Source organism: Haliotis rufescens, unplaced genomic scaffold, assembly GCF_023055435.1.
Source record: "Haliotis rufescens isolate VD_foot unplaced genomic scaffold, xgHalRufe1.0.p SCAF_70, whole genome shotgun sequence".
Taxonomy (NCBI): domain Eukaryota; kingdom Metazoa; phylum Mollusca; class Gastropoda; order Lepetellida; family Haliotidae; genus Haliotis; species Haliotis rufescens.
The window spans coordinates 1,383,789-1,405,784 of record NW_025964362.1 but is presented as its reverse complement, the minus strand read 5'-3'; the positions used below and the strand labels follow the sequence as shown (position 1 = coordinate 1,405,784).

At 42.7% G+C, this 21,996-nt stretch overlaps 1 protein-coding gene across 1 annotated transcript in view; it reads left to right on the top strand.

Moving 5' to 3' along the window:
• Positions 1 to 21,996, top strand: part of LOC124135459 — a 39,937-nt gene that overhangs the window by 14,989 nt on the left and 2,952 nt on the right. The window contains exons 4-14 of the mRNA XM_046500809.2: positions 843 to 919; positions 1,634 to 1,756; positions 6,661 to 6,821; positions 7,419 to 7,608; positions 9,296 to 9,529; positions 11,084 to 11,383; positions 11,992 to 12,177; positions 13,570 to 13,752; positions 14,268 to 14,438; positions 15,016 to 15,187; positions 20,168 to 20,355. Of these exons, the coding sequence (XP_046356765.2) occupies positions 843 to 919; positions 1,634 to 1,756; positions 6,661 to 6,821; positions 7,419 to 7,608; positions 9,296 to 9,529; positions 11,084 to 11,383; positions 11,992 to 12,177; positions 13,570 to 13,752; positions 14,268 to 14,438; positions 15,016 to 15,187; positions 20,168 to 20,355 (1,985 nt within the window). The remainder of the gene's footprint in view (positions 1 to 842; positions 920 to 1,633; positions 1,757 to 6,660; positions 6,822 to 7,418; positions 7,609 to 9,295; positions 9,530 to 11,083; positions 11,384 to 11,991; positions 12,178 to 13,569; positions 13,753 to 14,267; positions 14,439 to 15,015; positions 15,188 to 20,167; positions 20,356 to 21,996) is intronic.

Here is a 21,996-nt window from a genome sequence, read left to right as displayed (position 1 = left end):
CGAGTTAGCCGAGGTTCGACACAACCGAAACCGATGACTAAAGAAGGAAGATGCAATGACCAAGCTTTTACTTCGAGACAACAGTAAGTTCGACACAACAGTGTTTGACTGTATCGATGTAGATGCTTGCACGTTTATCTATTATTTTGCCCGGAGAACGGAAGGTATGTGGTTCGATCCCTCCCACGTCATGCCAATAGTGAAAAGACGGTACTTGTTGTTACTCGGAATTAAGGGGATAAAACAAGGACTCTTCGGCTCGGAGTCCTTACAGTCTGTGTCTGGGTGGGGTATTCATGTTAAACTGCGGCAGTGGGCTAGCACTATAAAAACAGCATCATTCCGGGCTAGTACAAGCAGACACGCAAGCACGCAAGCACGCAAGCAAGCAAGAAAGGAACGCACGGACACACAGAGTTGTATAATCTTGAACGCGACGTTAAATCCCATTTCACCTTACCTTATCAAGCCTGTGAAGTGTAAGCAGGATTCACAAACCACTATCGTGTCTTCATCAGATTCTAATTGATATACGCAGGATTAGAATAAGCACTGAAACGTCATAACAGTGGAAACACAGACGCTGCCATTAATACAATTGCTTGTTATTAAAGACAGTGTGAAACACTAGATGCATACTGCATTAACAAAAATACATCATGAAAACACAATGAATATGACATGAGCTAGTACATCAGGAGCCCATGTGTTTTAAAAGGAGAAATGTCAATCTGGTTATACGTCTTTGTCAACAGAATTATGATCAGAACCTTTTTCTTTTTTTATATGTCATTCGTAAAAGCGTCGAACGGCTCATGTTGGGATTTTTAAAATGGTTCCAGAAAACTTGCTCGACAGGAAGCTGAGTGGGGAGGAGCATCACCTCATCATAGAGATTTGGGATATGACAGGGAGGCAGGTAAGTGAGTGAGTGAGTGAGTGAGTTTGGTTTTACGCCGCGTTTAGCAATATTCCAGCAATATCACGGCGTGGGCATCACACATTGTATCCATGTCGGGAATCGAACCCGGGCCTTCGGCGTGACGAGCGAACACTTCAACCACTAGGCTACCCGACCGCCCCGAGCCAGATAAGTCATAGATGTATCTATGTATTATTGTCGGTCAATACACTGGGTATCCCAGTGTGGTGTAGAATATGATCTCTATCGGACCGCCGCTATGGTCCTTGTGGATAGAGCGTCCGCCCGGAGAGCGAAAGGTCGGTGGTTTGATCCCATATGATAACTATGGTACTTGTTGTTACGCTGCCTGGCGCGTTACTCGTATAAGGGGACATAACAAGAACTTGGCGCCTCGGACTCAGTATACAGTGCCCGAGTCGGGTATCCACGTTAAACTGCGGAATGGTATCTCACTGGTCTAGAACCGGCATTAGCACGTCCCTCTATATACATCCATTAATCTTGAACGCGACGTTAATCCCCATTTCACCTCACCTCACCTCAACTCACTTCACCTCTGATATTAATCACATTTCGTTCACATTGTGTTAGATTTGTTACGACACTTATTAAAATAATGAACGTGGTGATAGCGGCTGCAATCAGGGTTTACAACGTTAATGTTCCCATTGTTGTACACCATTCTGAACAATGCTGTCCGTGCTGTAGGTGTGTCAACACGCCCATCAGATGTACCTGACCCGGGAGTCCATCTTCCTTCTTCTCTACAACAGAGTGGACCACACCAGCTGCGACAGTGTCCTCCCCATCTACACCAGCATCCAGGAGGCCGTGAGTTGCCCTCCACTACTACTACTACCACTACTACTACTACAAGTGTTTGTTTGTTGTTTAACGCCAAACATGCATGAACCAAGTCAGCGAGTCTGACCACCTGATCCCGTTAGTCACCTCTTACGACAAGCATAGTCACCTCTTACGACAAGCATAGTCACCTCTTACGGCAAGCATGACTACTACTACTACCTCCACTATCACTACTACTACTACCACCACTACTACTACTACTTCTGCTGCTTCTACTGTTACTACTACTACTACTACTACTACTACTACCTCAAAACACATCTTTTCAAAATAATGTACTGTAAATAAAATGTTGTGTAGTACTGTGAGCAACTACCTAGTAGATGAGCGCATGACAAATGGACTATTATTATTATAATTATTATTATTACGATGCTTCCACCATGAAGCCTCCGCTTCTGCTGCTACAAATCAGACTTCGGCTTTGCCAAACACTTTCCCCCTGGAGATTACAAGAAAACAATGCAATAATTACACATCACCGTACCGATTATCGTTGCTCTTCCTTTAAAACAACTGTTCTGCCATGCCCAACGCGTGCTATAGCTAATATAGCTAACTGCGGCGTTAAACAATATTCACCTCCTCACTCTTCAAAACCCAGATTCGCCGTGGTCAAATAATTCTAGGTTTGTCAGCACCATAACTCACTCGCCACGCCGTGATATATCGGAAATACTGTTCAAAGCGGCGTTAAACCAAAATAACTAACTCACTCTCCAAGCCTTGATTTTGCTGGAGTACTGTTCAAAGCGACGTTAAACCCAACTCACTCACTCCGAAAAACTAAAGTACCCGGAGACTTATGCACGCTCTTGAAACAATTCTACCCTTAAAATCCTGGCAGGGGACCAAACACTATTACTATAACAGCACAACAACAACTATCACACTCATATTGATCATCATGTTCCCCTCGCCCATCATGATATTCAGCGTATAAGTATGTCTACCATTGATTATACCGTGTCACAGACACCATCATCCTACAAACAACTTCCTTCAACAAACCCTGCATTTCTAGATCATCCTGACACCGAAGCTGCTGATGTGGAATCTCCATCCGTGTTTAAGTAGCTCCGTATTCTCATTCTTGATTTATCTGAGGTGTAATGGTTTGTGCTGATTGGTGCGAATGTGTGTGAACGGTACAAGGGCGGTAATGGTTTTGAAATTGGTTTTGAAATGGGACATTGGATCTCACTCTAGGAGCCTTTACGATTCCAATAATGGATTTCACAGGTCCGGGTTGTTTATGGTCATTGATTGGGAATGTGTTGGCTGTGATGGGCCGGTGCTTATTACCATAGTTTCAGGGGAATGTGTTGAGAAATGTTTAAACTTTGCAATAGTTTATTATTATTATCGACACTGTCTGAGTGGTAATTACTCGTTTGGCATTGAGACAACAACTGCGTATAAACTGAATGAGGGTACCATGGCCGTGGTTATTTGTAACTTTCTACGAGGGCTGGTCAAAAAGTTCTAAGCCAAGTAAACAAAAACCAACAATTGTGAAAGTGTTTTTAATTTTATTCTTCAACATAATCTCCCTGCTTTTCAATACACTTCTCATATCGATAGTGAAGCTTTATAATTTCAGTCAGGAAGACGTTTTCTGAAGCCACCCTGAAAAACCCATTCAGGGCAGCTTTGAGGTCATCGTTGTCGTCATAGCGATTTCCACGAAGGTGTTTTTTAAGTTTAGGAAACAGGTGGAAATCACTTGGTGCCAGGTCTGGCGAGTATGGAGGATGAGGAAGCTCTTCGAACCCACATTGTTGCACAGCAGCCTTTGTAAGTCGAGAGTTGTGAGAAGAGGCATTGTCATGAAATAGAACTCCAGTAGTCAGCGTTCCTCTTTTTGAATCACTCAGGCGATGAAGCAAATCAGCATAGTAGGCACCGGTAATCGTCTTTTGACTTATAAGTAATCAACTAGGATCACACCATTTGCACCCCAGAATACAGTGGCCATAACTTTCTTCACTGATCTTGAAGACTTGAATTTCTTTGTTCCCGGAGAAGTGGAATGGTGCCATTCCATGGATTGACGTTTTGACGTTGGGATCATAGTGCTAGACCCATGTGTCATCATCCGTTACTAATCTCTTTTTTAATTTGAGGAAATCCTCCTCAACTAGCTCTAGATTTTCATCTGGAAATGTCAGTTCTTTATTCCTTAAGATTACAATTTAGAACTTTGGGACCCAACGAGCAGATATCGTATTCATCTGTAAATGTTCATGAATACTAGTTTCAATGGATCCATGGCTTAGACCTGTGTCTTCCTCAAGTTCAGCAATGGTAATACGTCTCTCTAATCTCCTTGATTGAATCTTCATTGATGGAAGTAGAGGGACGTCCAGACCTAGGGTCATCATCAAGGCTTGTTCTCCCAACCTTAGACATAACTGCCCAACGTTTAACAGTGGAATAGCGAGGGCACCTATCCCCATACACTTGTGACATGCGGTCATGAATTTATTGGGGAGTGCATTTCTCTGAAACCAAAAACTTAATGACTGCTCGGTACTTAAACAATGTAATACATTGACTAGTTCACTTTGTTATGGCCCATAGTTGAAAGTTTGTCAGGCTTAGAACTTTTTTACCAGCCCTCATAAAAGACAAAATAATAGTTGACTATGTGTTTCAGTGAGTGAGTGAGTGAGTGAGTATGGTTTTAAGACGCGTTAAGCAATATTCCAGCAATATCACGGTGGGGGACACCAGAAATGGGCTTCACGCTTTGTACCTATGTGGGGAATCGAACCAGGGCCCCAGGCGTGACAGGTAAACGCTTTAACCACTAGACTACCCCACCGCCCCTTATGGATTTCAACTTCTATATTATTTCAATGCGACGTTTCGGTGCAGATGCTAGAACCTCTATAATTAACGATTGGTTGGTAGCCTTGTCTACATTGCCACCACAGCTTCTAAAATAACACTTAAAGAAACTGCAGTGATGTTAATCTAGACTTGTCTCAGATTAACTACGGGGGTACGGGTGGCCCAGTCGTTCAAGGCGCCGCGATTCGCTGTGCTGGGTTGCGTCCCTTGGGAACGCCAGAAATGTATGATTGTGGGTTCGAATCCCGGTTCGCCCCGATTATGTTTCTAGGTTTGTCAGCACCATACCCGTGCTCGTGGGTTTCACCGAAGTGGTAAACGTCTAAGACCTGCACCACTTCGGGCTTTCCTCCCACAATAAGCTGACACGCCGTGATATAACTGGAATACTGTTAAAAGCGGCGTTAAACCCAACTCACTCACTCACTCACTCAGATGAACAACCAGTACTTCATCAAATGCAGCGTCAGTATTTCACCGGCCTGTATAAACCATGTTCCTCAATTACCCGTGATCAAAACACGTCTGTGACGTCATTCTATTGTTTAACCGCTCCATTATGTTTCAGAAATGGACAGTTGTTTGTCAATCATACATTATCTTAAACCAACATTGCAAATAATACGTGGAATAGACGGAACTGTTTTATGAACTATTGAATGATTTCAAGTTTTGTTGGAAAACGTGTCGCTAGCGGGGTTCGAACCCACATCGTCTGATTTCGAGGGCGTCCAATTGTCGACCCCAGCTACTGCGACACATGACGGTTCGGTGTGAATTTAACTTTTACATTTTTTCAAATATTTGCATTATACCTCAAAAGCTAAAAGAATAATATGTATATAATGTTGTATTACAGCAGGTTAACTATAACGATGTTCATATTTAAACCAATTAGATTAACCTTTGATGTTAAAAACATCAAAACTGTTTGCTCCAGTCTAGATTATTTGCAGACAGACGTCATATGTAAGAAAAACATTCAACTTTGTGGATAACAACTTCAGGTTTATTTCATATAGCGAAGTTTTGATGTAGATTCGTACACCGTTATCAAGCTGGAGCGGCAACAACCAAGTGATGAGAGGTATATATACATGATATGTTGTTATAGGCAGCAGATTAACATTGATAAACATACAACAGAAAGACAATGGCCGAATGCCAGTCATTGAACAAACCTCAATGTCTGTGCCTACACTGGAAATAGGCAAATAACCACGTGCATAGTCCCCCTTGATCATTGTATGTGTTTTTCCATCATATTTTTCACAGTTTCTCAACCGACTTTTCCATCATATTTTTCAGTTTCTCAACCGACTTCTATTACGACTTTAGCAATTCATAATCATAACACATAACCCCCCTCCCCCCCCCCCCCCCCCCCCCCCCCCCCCAACCCCCCACCCCCAATTCATTCATGGTATGATTACTTCTCACCCGAATCGCTTTTTAATAAAAAAAATCAGCAGGAATATGCATTACGTGATTCGCGGTGACTTTGCGTGTTCCGGACGAAAGATCATAAAACATGTTGATCTTCAACTTGTGATTATGACTTTGTACATATGTAACACGTTTTGGATACTTCCCAGCTGTTTTCCAGTGCATCAAAACCACTGGTCGATAGTGTGAGCGCCGAATTATGCATTTGGGACACGATGACGAACTAGTTCAGGTCATGTAGTATTTAACTGGTTGTCGTGATGTGGCGGTGATTATGCAGATGCAGCTGTGATATAATTGTGATATCGCTGATATCATATTGTGATATATCGCTGACATACATCTGTGAGATCGCTTTGATAATGCTGTAATATCGTTGTCATATAGCCGTGATATCGCTGACAGTTGCGTCAAGGAATCGCCCATCACACTACAATACTGGCTGTCAATTATGATCCTTAGGATCCCCTAAGACTGTAGAAAGAGCTATAAAGATTTTGGCAGAATTTCTGCAAGATTATACCTTTCAGTTTATGTTCAATCAATATGAAGTGATTGTTCAACAGGCTCCGGGAAGCACGGTAATCATTGCCAGCACAAAGGCGGACAAATCCCCGCCTGATGGGAACCGGGCCACACTGCCGTCGGGGGAGCAGATCCTGGACTCCCTGAGGAAGAGCCTGGACAACTGGAGGTTCTACGTCCTGAAGGAGATGGACGAGCTCAAGTGAGAGCAGATTGTGTGAAATAACGTTTCCGGGTAACACAAGTGAGACCAGCTAATGTGAAATAACCTAAGTCAGTTATTCCAGTGTAAGTAATGTGAAATAACTTTAGTGAGTTACTCCAGGGAAAGTAGATATTGTGAACTAATTTTACTGAGTAACTCCAGTTAAACTAGATTTTGTGATATAACTTTACTGAGTAACTCGGAGATCAGATTATGTGAAATAAGTATTGGTAAACTCAAGTGAGACCAGGCCGTTCTGAAAAGATCATGCAAAACGTTAGGGTACGGCTGTAGGTGCTAATATATCGATGCCTTGATGTTCTCGCTACTGGGATATTCTGTGCTTAGTTTGGTTGGCATCAAATACGTCCAAAATATATGGTATCTAACTAACAATAGTAGCTTAGATATGTAGAATAAATGTTTACTGTCGGGACCGCGGGCGCGCGTCTATACGTCTTGGCACCGCAACTCACTGTTCAAAGCGGCGTGAAACCAACTCACTCAGGCACTCACTAAATTTACCATCTGAACTATGGGGTGTCTTAGTAATGATGCCAGGAGTGAAGAGTAAGTCTGACCGTCTTCTTGAAGGTTGTTGTCCAGGGAAACACACGCCAAACATCCAGAGTCAGCCAACAAGAGCAAGAAGAACGACTCGCGACACCGACACAGCGAGACCAACCCTGCCCTGAAATCTCAGATGGAGGCTTGTGAATCTATCCTCGTGAAGGTCAAGGATGTTCCTAGCAAAGTCTACGACGTGAGCTCATTAGACGGGCAGGTAATAAAAACAGGAAGCTATTAAACTATCCAAATTCTTTCGAAACATGATTACAGACCTTTGTTGCAGATAGGACACGGGTAGCCCAGTGGTTTAAGTATCCACTGAACGTTGCTTTGGATCGGGGTTTCATACTGATTTTGACCCTTATTTTGTCAGGGCCGGTACCATACCTGCTCATCGCAGTGGTAAACGTCAGTGTAGACTTTCATAAAGTTTAATTAAGCTGACTCACTGTCATGTTTCTAAGGCAAAATATAGTTCAAAGCGACGTTAAACTGAAACATATAATTCATCTTATGGTCATGTTGACACCTAAACTTCAAAGGGGTAGTGGTCAGTAAGATCTTCTATAAGAAAGAGTTCGGGAAGGAACAGAGATACATCGGATCTTAAATATAGATTCTACTATGAAATTGAAAAAATAAACTCCATTCTGATTCTGGTCCATTCAGGTCAACGAGACTGATAGAAACTGCTGATTTGACGGCCGCATCACCGCGGGAGCTAACTTTTGAAGATAACAACTTCTTTGGCAATCATTGCCGGTCGGCACTTAAAAAATACTCATTCTGAATGGTCAACCAGAGGTATCAAATCACAATAACCACGTCTGATATAAACAACTTGTTTGACTGTCGCATCACCATGGAAACTAATAAAAAAAAATATTATTTTTTAAACATTAACGGTAGGCAATTTGGAATAATGATATATCCTTTGCGTCACAATTAATTGACCGTTTGGGGTAGAACCAAACTTTGCAAGGCTTGCTTCATTTTCTTTATGGAGTGCACACTTTGGGTGTCCTATTTATGATATATACAAAAATAGTCAATTTCTTCACTGACGCCAAGATTTCGCGTTTGGCTATGCTGCGCTTTCGGTTCCAAATCCAGTTTATTGTGGTTAAATTTACAGGTAACCAAGCTCAACACTGAAATGGCAACGTGTGCATCTCCTAATTTTTAACATATTTTTATTTTTAATATATGACATGTGAAAACACACTCTAATAATGATCTCGAGCTCTTTGTCATGTAAGGTCAGTCTGAAATAAACAAGGTTTAAGACATAACTTCATTTCTTTATTGAACTTCGTGTAGGAATACGACGCCTGAGTGAACCGTCCCCTGTATTATATAGTGCCAACTGAATTATACCAACGTTAGGTTACATAACCTCCAACACATCGGGATACCTCTATCGGGACATTTCAGGACGGCTATGCAATGGTTTCTGGGCAAACAGGCACGCATCGAAGAATGGATTTCATTGAAAGTAGTCCTGCTATATGACACCATTTGCATATATATCGGATTGTGATATCAAGTTATCGGATTGGTATATCGCATCCAGAACTTGACCCATCGTTTGATAAACTAATATTTTCCCCACCAAAAAGATCCCCAGCATTCTATTAAATTTCGTTTTTGTGTGAACCAGGAGAAAATTGAGTGCATATACGTACGTGTAGCATCGTTAGTAAAATACGTTTCATGTAATTTTAAAGCTCGTTGCTAGGTTTTCAGTGAGGATTTCGCGTTAAACTAAATTTGCCGACTAAACCAAGGTATATGTGGTCACAATGGTGCCCTGACTGGTCTTGTGTTAACGTACCAACAACGTGCGTCGTTGTTCTTGCTAGCAAGCGCTTAATGTAGAACTCGTTCTAATTCACATTTAGGGTCTCGATGAGCTGAAAACGGTCATCTTCCGGGCTGCCCTGGACCCCGTGAAGTTCCCTCACCTTGACCGGACCATCAAACCCAGCACGATCTCGTTGTATGACGAGATTTTAAAGCTGCGAGAACGAGATTTAGTTCTGTTGACATGGGGTCAATTTTGTGATATAGCCAATCAGCTAAGCCCAGATGGAGATGACACTCTGGAGGAAGATACTGCATTCCTTCAAACAATTGTGAGTTATTTTTCATAAATGTTTTGTATGTTAAGTTTTCTAAATATATATTCAAATAAGAGTATTACATGGACTTGCAAATAAGGAGAAAAACTTGTCGATATAAATATTTTAAATGATATTTCAACATTTATTAGACATATGAAACACTCAATTAAAATAAATTTCTTTACATGAAACACGACACGTGAAGATCCGGCTTAGAATAGGTCTTCAGCAACCTATGCTTGTCATAAGAAGCGACTAACGGGATCGGGTGGTCAGGCGGGCTGACTTGTTTGATGCATGGCATCGTATCTCAATTGCGTAGATCGATGCTCCTGATGTCAATCACTGAATTGTCTTGTCCGGACTCGATTATTTACAGACCGCCGTCATGTAGCTGGAATATTTCTGAGTGCGGCGTTAAACAAACATATGACACAGTTTTATGAAGTCATATCATCAATCATTTATTTGCTTCACCGAAAGGCCATGGGCCTATCTATACATGACTTTTCAAGGGCGGTGGTTAATGATTATATATATTACATTATGTTCTGTTTAACATTCCTGGTGGACAAATGTAATTTCTGTTAACATTCACTGTATGTTTATACTTGTTCGGGTTTCATAAAGAAGTTGCTGGATATATTTACTGTTGTATATGGGGAAAATACGAGTGCTGTGTACCATTTTGCTTGAAATATTTACAGAAAGAAAAAGAATGTGTGTAATTCTCACAGGCTTACAGAAAACCTCAAATTTCTAAAACTATGATGATAAACCGTTTGCTTTATTCTTTAACGATAATATCATTGGGTAGATTGTGATATTAGAATTCTCCCGTTGGCGACTGGCGTTAATGGTAAAAATAGCCTTCAAGTTTAGACTACGAATACTTACATAACCGTCCAAAAAACACCTATAAACGAGTATTTAAGACAAATGGTACTTTAAGTCGTGTGTAAAATACCGTACTGTCACCATTTTCATTACCAACTACTTTTTTATGCAAATTGGGTGAGTGGTGGTTGATAGCGGTAGGGTAGAACACGCAACCTTTTTCGCGAACACCTGGTGTCATCACTGATTTTTAGTGATCCACCCATATACTTTTCACCGCTATTTTGCCTTTTACGCCCAGTGAAATCTGTTTTGGCAGAGAATCGAGACTGGTTATTCTCTGGCGTTGAAGTTTTATATTTATATGAACGACTTTGACTTGTGGAGTTTATAGAGCCACTTTCTGAAAGCTGTCAAATTGTTTGTGTTCATGACTGTTTCCAGTATGTACACGTAGAGCATCGTAAACTGGGTTTCGATGAAGATGCTCGTCATGTCTGAGCTTGTCCTCGTCAATTTCGACTTCCCGAGGCAAGGGCGTTAACTGACTATAAAAGTCCGACTGGACTTTTCAAGTCAGTTAACACCCCTGCCTCCGGGGGATGCACCAATGTATGAGTATATATGAACTGCGTATGGCTTTCTCCTACAAACAACAGTCTGCATTGAAACTTAAAGTACCACGAACTGTAATGGCTCATTTCGATGTATATTTTCTCATCGTTACAGGGAGGTCTCCTCGATTTCAAAATGACCCCATCTATCTCGAACACTCCTGACAACCCCCCTTCCAACATCCCCGCCGCCGGGACAGGCCGGTTCATCTGTATCCACCCCAGCGTCTTTGCCAACGCCGTGTGCTGCTGTCTGGTGGATGATGACAAGAAAGCCTTCCGGTTCGAGTCGTGCAGGTTCTGGCCCAAAGATTCCGGGTTCAAGCGCCCAGACCCTCAAGTGTTGTGCAAGGTGCTAGAGTCGATACCTCACGAAGGACTGATCAGAGAGTCCTTGCTTCCATTGTTGTGGCAGGTGAGCTATGTCTGATCGAGGCGAACGCTTGTATAATCAGCAGGTGTGAGTGATCCCTGAATGGATTGCAACATTTCATTAGCAGCTTCTGTCATTAGCTCCACTATCCTTTCTATATATGTAAACATGTTACCAGGAACATTATGTAATCACTTAACATGGTGAATACTGGGGAGATAAGGCTGCATAATGGGTAGGGAGGGATGTAGTCCTTTTTAAAAATATTGAATGCAAAGTGATGGAACATTTTTTTCTCTCCACCTACACCAACAAACACAACTGAGCACAGCGGAAAACGTTTGTTTTTCTTTCATGGATCCTGCTATTACAAACAGGATTGATTGGGCCTAATAGACGTTTAATTGAATAAAGACTTAGAAAGTCGATTTTGTTTGGCCTGCTATGCTTCGAAATGTTTTAACGTCAGACAAAGGGTCGTGCACTATTTTGACGTACCTTCTAGAATACGTTAATCCCGTGCTCGGTGTCTCCGATCGAGATATGCTAAATATTGCAAGAGTTTTTTTATAAGCAATACTCTTGCAATATTTACCATCCCTCGATCGGAGACATTGACACTGTCTGACAGCCCCTGCCTCGTGTTGAAGGAGAGTAACCTGTACGAGGACCAGATACTGCACCTGGTGCGAGTGTTCACCTACCTGGGGCTGTTCATCCGCTACTGCACCTGCAAGGCAAACTGTGAGGGACTGGCCCTCCCCTACTACCCCCACCTGTCTGTACAGCGCTGTCTGTACGCCGTGCTCCTGGACCTTCTGCCCAACAACAGACCCGTGAGTACTGACTAATACACGTGACCCCTCATGTGGACCTAGTTTTCAGACTGACCAACACACTGGACCCCTCGTGTGGACCTAGTTTTCAGACTGACCAACACACTTGACCCCACGTGTGGACCTAATTTACAGACTGACCAAGACACTGGACCCCTCGCGTGGACCTAGTTTTTAGACTGACCAACACACCTGACCCCTCATGTGGACCTAGTTTTCAAACTTACAAACACACTGGACCCCTCATGTGGACTCAGTTTGTGGACTGACCAACACTTCACCCCACATCTGGAAATAGTTTCAGACTATCACACAATTGCAGTCATTGGTTATTTCTGAAACGAATGCGTTTTCTCTCAATGTTATTTATAGTATTGGTGAAGCCTGGGTTGACGTAGGGTCTGTTAATAATCGAGTCTGGACCAGACAATCCGGTGATTGGCATCATGAGCATCGATCCACGCAATTGGGATACGATGACATGCATCAACCAAGTCACCGAGCCTGACCTCTGATCCCGTTAGTCGCCACTTGCGATAAGCATTGTCACTCTTGGGACAAGCATGGGTTGCTGAAGACCTATTCTAACCCGGATCTTCACAGATTTACATTTTGGTACAGATGCTTGACAAAGGTACTAGCATCTGTACTGAAATATCGCTGTAAAAGAATAAAGAAGTTAAAATCAATAAGTTAAATTGATATTGCAGCTTCTAAAATGCTTCTTTAAGATATTCTGGCAGTATGGAGAGGAATCATTGAGGGAGATATAGTTTGTGGGTGCAAGAAAAGGTTGCAACAGCAAGAGTGTAAATGTTTTTGTCTGAATAATATTTATTGGTAATCTTCTTCAAGCCTGACACATGTGTATTGAATTGATGTCCCAAATCCCAAGTCCCAAATACCACAGTTCCTCCGTAAGTTCCTAATGGGGATCGGGTGGCTAAAATGTGCGATTGTAGGTCATCGTCCACAACGGCCTGGATCGTTCCTCCGTCAACTGCAGCTTGTCTGTTCCAGACTGCCATTTACAGACCACCGATAGCTGGAATAGTGCTGACTTTGTAATAAATACCACGCATATTTACTCTTCAAACCTGCTCAATAAAAATGTTGTCGGGAGAGGTATGTCATAATGCACACCCTTAAAAACCAAAAACATGCGTTTTTATAGCGAGGGTGAGGTAGCCTAGTGGTTAAAGCGTTCGCTCGTCTCGCTAAAGGCCTGAGATCTATCCCTCACATGGGTACAAAGTGAGAAAACCCATTTTTGGTGTCCCCCGCCATGATATTTCTGGAATATACCTTAAAGACTTACTTTTGACTACAATAGTATGTAATTTAGCAATCGGTTTAATGTCACGAATAACATGTCGTCTTAATGTTCCTCAGCAACTAAACTGGACTCCAAAGCCTTTCAAGGGAGATTTGCAAATCACCATCGGCTACATATTCGCGACCGGTCTCCCTGTGGGCGTGGCCAAACAGCTGCTGGCACACTGCCAGTACGTGGGGCAGGACACCAGCTCCTACAGACACATGTGGAAGTACGGGGTCCTGCAGAGGGTGGGGGAGGTACGTTCTACAAGGTCCGTGGTTTTAGGCGGGGTTGGACTTTCGAGAAACCCATTCCTTTAAACCCCTCGTGATTTGAATGTAGTAAGGATAATAAGTAAATACAGCGGCGAAAAAAACACGAACTCGCCAGAGTCGGTGGAAACACATTTTACTTTCAATCAATGCCAGTTGATGACAGATATTAAATCTAGAGATGCTTAATATTTCCTTTTCTGAATATATTACATGTCAACTGAGGTCCAGATTTTGAGTTGCCATAATATGCATTTGAATAGCGCAGCATTCACTGTGCATAAGTGCTCTGTGATAGTCATGTTTGTCGGGCAGTCTGTCTATGATATTTATTTAATTGTTGAAACTTATTTTAGGGAATTGGTCCCAACTCTGTTGTACCAGAAAGTTAAAATAAAATGAGAAATCTTATTTAGTAGTTTATTATATATCTCTTTTACATGATGTATATTTAATATTGGGTATTATAGTACACTGACGTAAGGACCCTGTTATTGTAGGCTATAGTTTGTGCAGAACACGACAACACCCAGTTCAACATCAGCTGCCGGGTGAACGCTGACGAGCCGGGTCAGGAAGACTCTGCCGTGCAGCTGCTCTGGGTGTCGCTGTCGCAGTTCCTCTTGTCCCTCAACAAGTTCCTCAAATTCTGGCCCGGGCTCTTCTATAAGGTGACGTTGTCTTTTCTTCATTTCAAGGGGGCATGGTTGTCTAAGGCGACGAAATTCGCCGTGTCGAGTTGCGTCCCTTAGGCGTGCCAAACCCACTAAGACCTGCATCACTTTGATATTTCCTCCGACACCAAGCTGATGCCGTGATATTACTGGACCACTGTTCAAACTCGTGTTAGTCCTATCTCACAAAGGCAATTTCGTTGTTTGTGTGTTGTTTAATGCCGCATTCTGTAAGGTTAATGTACATGAAGGTGAATTTCTTGATGAATTTAGTCCCGTGAAGAACCGGGTTAGAAGTGTCTTCAGCAACCCATGCTTGTCGTAGTGACAGGCGACTATGCTTGTCGTAAGAGGGAACTAACAGGGTCGGATGATCAGGCTCGCTGACTTGGTGGATGCATCTCATCGTATCCCAATTGCGTGGATCGATGCTCATGATGTCAATCACTGATTTGTCTGGTCCAGACTCGATTTTTTACAGACCAGCGTCATATAGGTAGAATATTGCTGAGTGCGGCGTTAAACAACAAACAAACTAATGATTAACTCCAATCACAACGCATCTACCCCTCAGATGGTCATCATGCCCTTGGGCTATCAGTTCTACCACGAGGAGAAGGTGGAGCATGAGCAGATGGTTTCCCTGCTGAGGTGCCTGTCCTACTGGCTGGCAGACAAGAAGTACAGCTTTAAGGATGGGGAGGTGGAGAGGGAAATCCACCTGGAGCTGCTCTTCCCCTTCAGAGGTGAGGCTACAGCTCTCTCGTCTTCAATACGGACCCCCGTCCTACGCAGGAGTACTGTGGGGTGTCACGCAACAAACACTAGCTTTTGTATGCGAATTAACTGTGTGAGTGACGTGTGTTAAAGCTAGGACGTGACAGGCTTACCCTTTTCGAGAACACCTTGTGTCATCACTGATTATTAGTGATGTGACATAATCGAGAATGATTATTCTCAGGCGTTAACGTTATATATTCATATTATATACAGACCCGTGATGATCCGGTGTAGAATAGGTCTTCAGCAACCCATGCTTGCCGTAAATGGCGACTATGCTTGTCGTAAGAGGCGATCAACTAACGGGATGGGGTGGTCTGGTTCGCTGACTTGGTTGATGCATGTCATCGTATCCCAATTGCGTGAATCGATGCTCATGATGTCAATCACTGGGTTGTCTGGTTCAGACGCGATTATTTACAGACCTCCGTCATATAGCTCGAATATTGGTGTGTTAAACAACAAACAAACACTACTTTCCTAAATCAACCGTCGGGTTTGCAAGGTAGGATAGTGGCGTGTGTCTATTGTAGGCTACGTCAGGTTATTGAGATAAGGCCTTGTTTCACTCGAGTTTAAATGAGCTCTATTCCGTGCATGATGTTTGTGCGAACCCCCAGTTGCCTGATATTGACACGATGTATTGAGCAGATGACAGCAAGGATGTGACACATGTTGCGCTACGAACGGCTAAATATTGCCGTTACTGCGATGTAATCTGAGCGCTCATTGGTCAGAGTACTGGCTGGTGTCCGTCTTGAAGATACCAGTGTTAGTTCGGTACAAAAAGCGACTATATATACACAGAAAACAGATTTATTGGAATCATGAAAGTACAAGTTGGGGACAAGTGATACTTGTACAAATATTTGCCCCAACCCCTGTCAAAAATAGTTAACTACGGCCTTGTACACAGCAATGCAAATCATTCGTGACCAACTCGTGTTATTCCGGGACAAGCCGAATAGCGACTCGTGCCCCTCTCATGGCCATTTTTGCGACCGGGCTCCGCCTTAGCGCAAACGGGCATACCTAAAACAATTGTCAACTCGTTGCGTGATGGTTGACATATATTTCCCCATATATTATATATATTTCAGATGCAATTTAAAGCACATTGGGACGTGCGGAATTATACAGAATGATTGAACACATTTAACTGTGTCTTGGGTATATTTTTAGATGCAAGACATATGTAAAATCAAAAATTATTTCTGAGGGATTCTTTGACGAAGTACTTGAAATCATACGCGCATTCTGATTGGTTTGTCGTATTTTCGCACATAACATTCATCGACGGGGGACGAGTCTTCTTGCAGGTTACGGAAAGGGGCGAGTGGTGACGAATGCAATGCAAATATGTATTTACGGATGACGGGGGAACGAAGTGTATACAAAAATAGCTAAATCAGGTTTCAGAACTGTATTTTGGGGAAGAAATGACAGACAGACGGTGAGCAATGACAGAACCAAAATTTCTGTTTAGCCTGGAAGTCACGTTACACCACCTGCGTGTTTTTTAATAAGTTGCATTTGAGCAAGGTGCTTATATGGTGTATTGTTTTTAATATTTCGTGACAAGTATCAGTTTTGTTTATCATTTTAGGATAAATATTTCTCTCTTCTAAAGAAAACGAACAAAAGTAAAACGATATGTGATCACATGGGCGCTATAACGTGGGGTTGGCGGTAATTGGTCCTCCACCGTAACTGGTCGCTGGTCAGTATACCAATAAAAAAATCATTTGTCCTTGATCATGCCTTCAACAAATCCGGATTTTCGTGTACTATTGAACCAGACGGGCAAAGAGGCAAATGAAAATAACTCGCAAATAAGTTCTTACGTGTTTGTAAAATGTAAACACTTTCCAAATACGGACAGACCGCCTCCGTGGTCTAGTGGTAGAGCGTCCGCCCAGAGAGCGGAAAGGCCGGGGTTCGATTCCCGGCCGCGTCAACCAAAAGACGTTTAAAGATGGTACTTGTCGTTAACCTGTCTAGCGCTCAACATTAAGGGGCTATAACAAGGACTGGTCGGCTCGGAGCCAGTGTACTGTGTCTGAGTGGGGTATTCATGTGAAACTGGGGCATGGTATCTCAGTGGGCTAGCACTATAAATCGGCATCAGACTAGTACAAGCAGCCACATACACACACGACCTGTGAAGATCCGGGGTAGGATAGATCTTCAGCAACCCATGCTTGCCATAAAAGGCGATAATGCTTGTCGTAAGAGGCGACTAACGGGATCGGGTGGTAAGGCTCGCTGACTTGGTTGAAGTATGTCATCGTATCCCAATAACGTGGATCGATGCTCATGATGTCAATGACTTGATTGTCTGGTCCAGACTCGATTATTTACAGACCACCGTCATATAGCTGGAATAGTGCGGCGTTAAACAACAAATAAACAAACAAACAAAACATACACACACGTGCATGCACGTCGCTATATAAGTGCAATAATCTTGGAAGCGACGTTAAACCCCATTTCACCTCAACTCACCAAATACGGACAATTTTCGACAGGTGAGCTACGGATCTATTTATTTTCTAATATCAGAGATCAATCAATGAAACAAGGCGCAACGTGATATTGTAAGATGATTTGAGAGTCAACTCCTCTAATTACCCCAATACTCTATTCTGTCCTGAAGTGACATTAATAAGCTGGTCACTCCTCATTATCACTCAACAGCTGGTCAAGCAGAGTCTTGTGACACAAGCCTGACACCCTCTTTCAGAATTCACTAATCACGTTTCCTGCTGGCTTGTATTGATTTCTTCTATATACACCTGTCAGTGGTCGTTTTCCACTGACCACACCATAGAAAGGTCTTAACAGTAGCTGAAGGAAGCACACGCCTCACGTCAGGGTAAGTGATATCCTTCAGAGAGTATTACAGTTCTGTCCAAGAGAGTATGGTAGTAATGACCTATTGGTGGAAGACTGCTTGTTTGGCAGACAGGCTGCAAGGATGAGTGATGTAGGATATGTCCTGTTTGACATTTGGTTGACTGATGACACCTGTAAAGCTCAATAACTGATGAAGCGGAAACTTGTATATACCACTGAAAAAAGGTTAAGCATCCCCCGCTTCCTTCATCTTAATACAGTTGATCTGTCATGGCATGGCAGATTAAATATAGTAAACTACGTTTATAACGAACACGCATATAGCGAACTGACGGATATAACGAAATGTGTTTTGATCCCGTCCATTTGCTGTATATTTGCTGTTTATTGCTGTATCTATGCTTATAACGAACTATGGTTATAACAAACTAAAACTAGTGGTCCCTGTGAGTTCGTTATAACCGTAGTTTACTGTACTATGAAAGAATTGGGTGATCGTCAACTTTTGTCAGCGAGTCTGACCACCTGATCCCGTTAATCGCCTCTTACGACAAGTTTCGTCGCCTTTTATGGCAAGCATGGGTTGTCTACCCAGGATCGTCAAGGGGCTCACTGGGGTTACCGGCCAAAACTTTATCAATTACCTTCCTAGACTACTGTTGACAGCAACGTAAAATAACATGCATTCATTCACTAATCATATTTCAACACATGATTATGACAGTGCAGAAGAGGCCCAAGTACCTATTGCATGTCGATTGAGCCGATTCTTGGTTGGTGATTGCTATATTCCAGCTATATGACAGTGGCCTGTAAGTAATCAAGTCTTTGCAGTCACATGATGTGATGAGCAGCTATCCATGCGATAGGGTTACAATATCAACCAAGTCCCCGAGTCTGACCACCCGATCCATCACGCCGCCTCTTACAACCAGCATGGGATGCTGGTAGGGCTGATACGGGTAATTCGGGTACTCGGGTCGGGTGGGTCCTGAGTAGGACTCGGGTACCCACAGGACTACCCGGACCGGTGGTTAGTCACGCGCTATATTGTTTAATGACAAAAATTATCTATAACTCTGTTACACTACAAGTCACTAATGTTCCCATTTCTTTCTGACAATGCACCTTTCTGACTTGTATATGTTTGAATGAAGATAATCTACAGTCAACTTCAGTGGATGCATGACCAGATCGTTTTATACGTGTATCTAAATACATTTGGTCCAGGGCTATGGTCAAACTATTCACCAATCGGATATTTTGTACCTATCTCTTGAGACCTACAGCGGGTACCCGGGTAGGGTCGGGTAATAGAGGGGTGGGTACCCGGGTAGTAAATTTGGACTCGTCCCAGCCCTAGATGCTGGGTCCTATTCCAACTCGGAATCTTCACGTGATGAAAAAGGCCACTTATCTTATTGACTGGTGATAGCGGGGTGCATCACTGTTCGCCAAAGACACTGATTAGTAGTCATGCTATCAACCACTGGTTCACTTCTATGTTTATAGGTGGCCTTAATATGGCTGTAATATACTACTCACAAGAAGTTAAAGAACACCCGATTCTTTCATGTTACTATAGATAACCTGTCATGCGAAGGCTGTTCAACTGTAGAAATATGATATAACCGGGTGTTCTTTTACTTCTTTTGAGTAGTATACATCGTCAGTACTTTACTGACCCATGAAGATCTTCAGCAACCCATTCTTGCAGTAAAAGACGACTATGTTTGTCGTAAGAGGCGACTAGCGGGATCGGGTGGTCAGGCTCGCTGACTTGGTTGATGCATGTCATCGTATCTCAATTGCGTGGATCGATGCTCATGATGTGAATCACTGGATTGTCTGGTCCAGACTCGATTATTTACAGACCGCCGTCATATAGCTGGAATATTACTGAGAGTGGCGTTAAACAACAAACAAACAAACAAAAAATACTTCAAGGTAGACACAATTTTATGGATAAAAACTTCTTTAATTCTTCTAAAAATAAAAAAAATAAACTACTTCACCGCGATCCTCGATCAGAATGCTTTAGTTGAGGGCACCTGTCTATCATGGCAATGTTCACAACTTGTTTATTGCAGACTGCCCGACTCTGCATTGTGTCGATGACTGGTTGACGTTTGTTTTGACCAAGAAGCACCTTGTGTTCCCGTCTGAGGAGAGCAACACAATTATGGAGCCCAACGCAGACACAAAGACTGCCCTGAAGATCAACCCATTGCTTCTACTCAGCAAGGGATCCATGAAGCTCAAAAGCAGGAAGAAGAAGGTTGGTTGATTTTTGTGAGTGAGTGAGTGAGTTGGGGTTAACGTCGCTTTTAACAGTATTTCAGTTATATCGCGGCGTGTCAGCTTAATGTGGGAGGAAACCCCGAAGTGATGCAGGTCTCAGACGTTTACCACTTCGGTGAAACCCGCGAACACGGGTATGGTGCTGACAAACCTAGAAACATAATCGGGGCGAACCGGGATTCGAACCCACAATCATAGATATCTGGCGTGCAACCCGTTCCCCCGCCTTTTTGTGACTGTAGGTAATAACAATGAGTGAGTTAGTGAGTATGACCGTTTTTAGCAATATTCCAGCAATATCACGGTGGGAGACACCAGAATTGGGCTTCACACATTGTACCCATATGGGAATCGAACCAGCGTCGGCTTGACAAGAGGGTGCTTTAATCACTAGTGCTGGGACATACACCGATGCATTTTTTCACGATACAAGTATCGATCACAGTCGCACACTATGTAAAAAATATAGATTCATACCTTAAATGGTTACTTTAGTGGCTGTTACACCAAACACTGATTAGTAGTGAAAATTAGTGTTGAAAACGTAAATATTTTTATCCATTGTGCCATACTTGACACTGCCAACTGTAAATCGTTAGTGTGCCAGGTATTTTGTATTCTGTCTTTGACAAAGGTGTAGAATAGGTCTTCAGCAACCCATGCTTGTCGTACAAGGCGACTATGCTTGTCGTAAAAGGGGACTAACGGGATCGGGTGGTCAGGCTCGCTGACTTGGTTCATGCATGTCATCGATCCCAATTTCGTGGATCGATGTTCATGATGTCAATCACTGGATTGGGTTGTCTGGTCCAGACTCGATTATTTACAGACCGCCGTCATATAGTTATAATATTGTTGAGTGCGGCGTAAACAACAAACCAACCAACCACTGCTGGGCAGTGCCGATAAGCACGGATATTGGTTGTTTGCATCACATTGTTTGGTATGAAATCCGGTAACACCATTTGAAGCTGACAGCTTGAAACAGTTCTTTGAATCAGAATAATATGTATTGATATATACTACTCAAAATAAGTTAAAGAACGCCCAATAGTTTTATGTTATGTCATGACAGATTAACTACAGTTATATGAAGAAATCGGGTGTTCTTTAGCCATTTTTGAGTAGTATATGTCCGGCCATGTAGACAGGGTGGAATATTGCATAATTCCTGTTGGTCAACAAAATGACACCGTTTGATTTATTTTTATTCATTTTATAGTTCACAAGTAGCAGCATTCTGCTGCTATAGGAGATCCATGTATATATACTCAAGGCAAAACAACTGTTGTGCTATATTTATCACATTGAGATTTCACCAGAAACACGTAACTCGTCTTACTCTGAAGTGTTTTAGGTATATAGGTGTCTAATGGGCTTTAAGGGGCGGTCGGGTAGCCTGGTGGTTAAAGCGTTCGCTCGTCACGCCGAAGACCCGGGTTCGATTCCCGACATGGGTACAATGTGTGAAGCCCATTTCTGGTGTCCCCCGCCGTGATATTGCTGGAATATTGCTAAATGCGGCGTTAAACCATACTCACTCACTCACTCTAATGGGCTTTGAAGTTGCCCCCCTTTTCATTATATTTATATATTATCTATCAAAATTCAAAAGTAA